At 45.0% G+C, this 3,290-nt stretch overlaps 1 protein-coding gene across 1 annotated transcript; it reads right to left on the bottom strand.

Annotated features, from left to right (window-relative positions):
- Positions 1-234: 234 nt before the first annotated feature.
- On the bottom strand, positions 235-2,975 carry LOC307230723 (odorant receptor 131-2-like; the record flags this gene model as incomplete). Its single annotated transcript, XM_080001159.1, has 2 exons — positions 235-1,044; positions 2,826-2,975. The coding sequence occupies 2 exons, from the start codon at positions 2,973-2,975 to the stop codon at positions 235-237; spliced, it is 960 nt and encodes a 319-aa protein (XP_079857285.1).
- Positions 2,976-3,290: the final 315 nt, after the last annotated feature.

The raw sequence follows: 3,290 nt of genomic DNA, 5'->3' as shown, positions 1-3,290 counted from the left end.
TATAATGAGAATTGCTGCCAACTTTTCAGCTTCACCATTTAATGTATACATTGATGATGTGTTAAATGTTTCACTTAATTTGTGACTATGGTTTAACTTCCAAATTATCCATATTACAAGTTTCAAATCCATTCACAAACTGAGATGAAAGAAAACGAACTAGAACCCCAGTTAGTTCTGCTGGAGTATTCTGATATACAGTACCACGGCACTAATATTTAGTGATGAATTTTCTTAGGAAGGGTTACCAAAGACAGTCTGTGGATGGGTTGCCATGGTAACTTTACACATTAGGTCCTTGGCCAGGTAGGTCCTGAAGGTCTTGTCCCGCAGGCCGTAGATGATGGGGCTGATGAATCGTGGAAGAACCTGGATGATGATGTAGCACGCAAAGAGTGAGTCGATGTAGTTTTTGGGGAACAAGAACCCTAGAAGCTGCTTCAGCAGAGGGGCAATGTATGCGGACATGCACAGCAGCACTTGGATCCCGTGCAGCAGGACCGTGTTCATGGCCTTCTTGGCGTTCTTGGCATCGGTGTTGGCCGCCCGGGCCGTGATCATGATACGGAAGTAGGCGTACAAGATGGTGAACCAAACCACAACCAAGAAGACAGCGTAGGAGACATCCCTCTTCTTGATGAGGTGCGGACTCCGGAATACCATCTCCCGCATGCAAAAGATCCGTGAGTGGAAGAAGTCCAGCGGCTCGATGACCAGTGAGATGAAGAGATCGGGCAGCACGGACACCGCGCTGATGACCCAGATGAGCCCCATCAGCAGGTAGGTGCGGCGCACGGTGCAGATCTGGGCGTGGCGCAGAGGGAGGCACACCGCCACGTAGCACTCGGCCACCATGCAGGCCAGGTTGAGCGGGGAGTTTTCAGTGGTGAAGTTTGCCAGCAGGATGAAGAAGCAGCACAGGGACACGTTGAGTCTGCGCAGGGTGTAGCTGAAGACGAAGAGGGCGATGGTAACTGTCAGCTGGATCATGTCGTTGACCACCAGGTGGATGAAGAGGATGTAGCGAGGGTTGGTGTTGAAGATCTGAAGGGTGACAGGATGGAGAAGGAGAGAGAGAGATGTACGGAGGATGAATGCAAGGCTGGAGAGGAGAGACAACTGCCGACATGGACAAGCCCTGATCCCCCAAACTCCCCAAAATAAAATAAGAAACAAAAAAATAGAAGATCTGCTGAGCTAATAGGGACATTGTTTAATGACTGGATAAGGGTTATGATCAGGAATGAGATTGGTGTCTCCAACTGTCATAATAATATCAACAAATCACATGATCTGTGACTTTGGCTCTTACTTGGTGCGGAGAGAAAACAACAGCACCATTTGGAGAAGTTCCTCATAGAAAATCTAAATCAACTTCTGAAACCATTGATTGTTAAGATAGGTGATAAGATAATGACAGTGTGACAGGGAAGGAACGTCGCATAGTTATTTTTTAAAGTTATACTTGCTGAGTTTGAACTGTGATGGTTCTGAATATAAGTTGTGCAATTAAATTTGTGGGGCCGTGGATTTGGTTCAGTCCCATAGTGTTCTTCTCTCTGGGAAGCTCCAATGACGTACATGGTGTGTGATGTTCTTTGGAGAAAAAAAAACATAGCATGACCTCTTGTAGCATAAAGTTAGTTTTATCATATCCTATAATGCAGTAAGCGTACCTAGATAGACTAAATATTCCGGCACTGAATTTATAAATATTGAATCCAGCTGTCTAGCTTCTCTACACTGATCAGCCACAACATTAAAACCACTGAACGGTGAATTTAATAACATTGATCATCTGGATCCAATGGCTCCTGTCAAGGGGTATATTAGGCAGCAAGTGAGCAGTCAGTTCTTGAAGTTGATGTGTTGGAAGCAGGAAAAATCGACAAGTGTAAGGATCTGAGCCGCTTTGACAAGGGCCAAATTGTGATGGCTAGACCACTGGGTCAGGGCATCTCGAACAAGACAGGTCTTGTGGGGTGTTCCTGGAATGCAGTGGTTAGTACCAATTATAAGTGGTTCAAGGAAGGACAACCAGTGAACCAGCGGCAGGGTCATGGCCGCCCACGGGCTTATTGATGCACGTGGGGAGCGAAGTCTAGCCCGTCTGGTCTGATACCACAGAAGAGCTACTGTAGCAAAAATTGCTGAAAAAGTAAATGCTGCTATGTTATGAAGGTGTCAGAACACGACATGCGAGCGTCAGAACTGGACCATGGAGCAATGGAAGAAGGTGGCCTGGTCTGATGAATCATGTTTTCTTCTACATCATGTGGATGGGTGGGGTTAGGGTCCGATGCGATGGAGCATCTCACGTCACACATGTGGGATGTGCTGGAACAACAAGCCCGATCCATGGGGGCCCCACCTCACAACTTCCAGGACTTAAAGGATCGTCTGCTAACGTCTTTGTGCCAGATACCACAGGACACGCCGCTGTTTTGGCGGCAAGAGGGGGAGCTAAAAAATATTAGTGATTATTAGTGGTGGTGTTAGTTGTGGCTGCTCAGGTTATTTCGTAACAATGGTAAAGGTATTTGGAGTTCTTCGGGATGCAGATGAGAGAAATACAAGCTGTATAACACAACACAGATTCTAAATAAAAATGATTGTTGGAAAAATATAAAAAGGGTCAAGCTTATAGAATGTCACAACAAACACATTTGCCTCACTTAAAATAATAAACATAAATGTTTGTTAAAGCTTCACCAAAAACCTTGGTTTGGCTTTTTTCATATTTAAGTTCAAGTATATTTAAGAGGGAGAGGTTAAGGCCTTCTTCCCTCTCCACAGGCATGAAGGTGGCGGGGGGGAAGCCCCACCTGGTGCTTGTGGAAGGTTTTGATGAGGTTTGCATTGATGTAGTTGATGGAAAAGCCCAAAGCAACGACGATCACGTTCTTGGTCATAGCTTTGGCAAAGGAGTCTCGGTACTGAATCACCAGCGTCACGTTGGCTGAGGAGACGTTCATCGCTGGGAGGTGGATGTCACGCTGAAGCATAAAATACAAAACAATGAATTTGGTCCACGAGCAGAATGAGGAAGTAATCCAGGGAATGTGAGGAATCCCGGTTGGATGGATGGAGGAAAAGTCCACAAGTTGGTTCTATATCACAATTTTACAGTTTTAGTCGTTGATAAATACTGACGCATGTATGAATCAGGTATGTTGTTCTTCCATTCCCACAAATTTACAATTCAATTAAAGTAATATCAATTGTACACGGCGAGAGGAAAATGAAACTAAAAATGAATCACCAGTTATCAATGGAATAATTTCAAAACC

Source organism: Zeus faber (genome assembly GCF_960531495.2).
Source record: "Zeus faber genome assembly, chromosome: 5".
Classification (NCBI taxonomy): domain Eukaryota; kingdom Metazoa; phylum Chordata; class Actinopteri; order Zeiformes; family Zeidae; genus Zeus; species Zeus faber.
The sequence above is the reverse complement of the archived record's forward strand: the minus strand, read 5'-3'. Positions and strand labels throughout refer to the sequence as shown.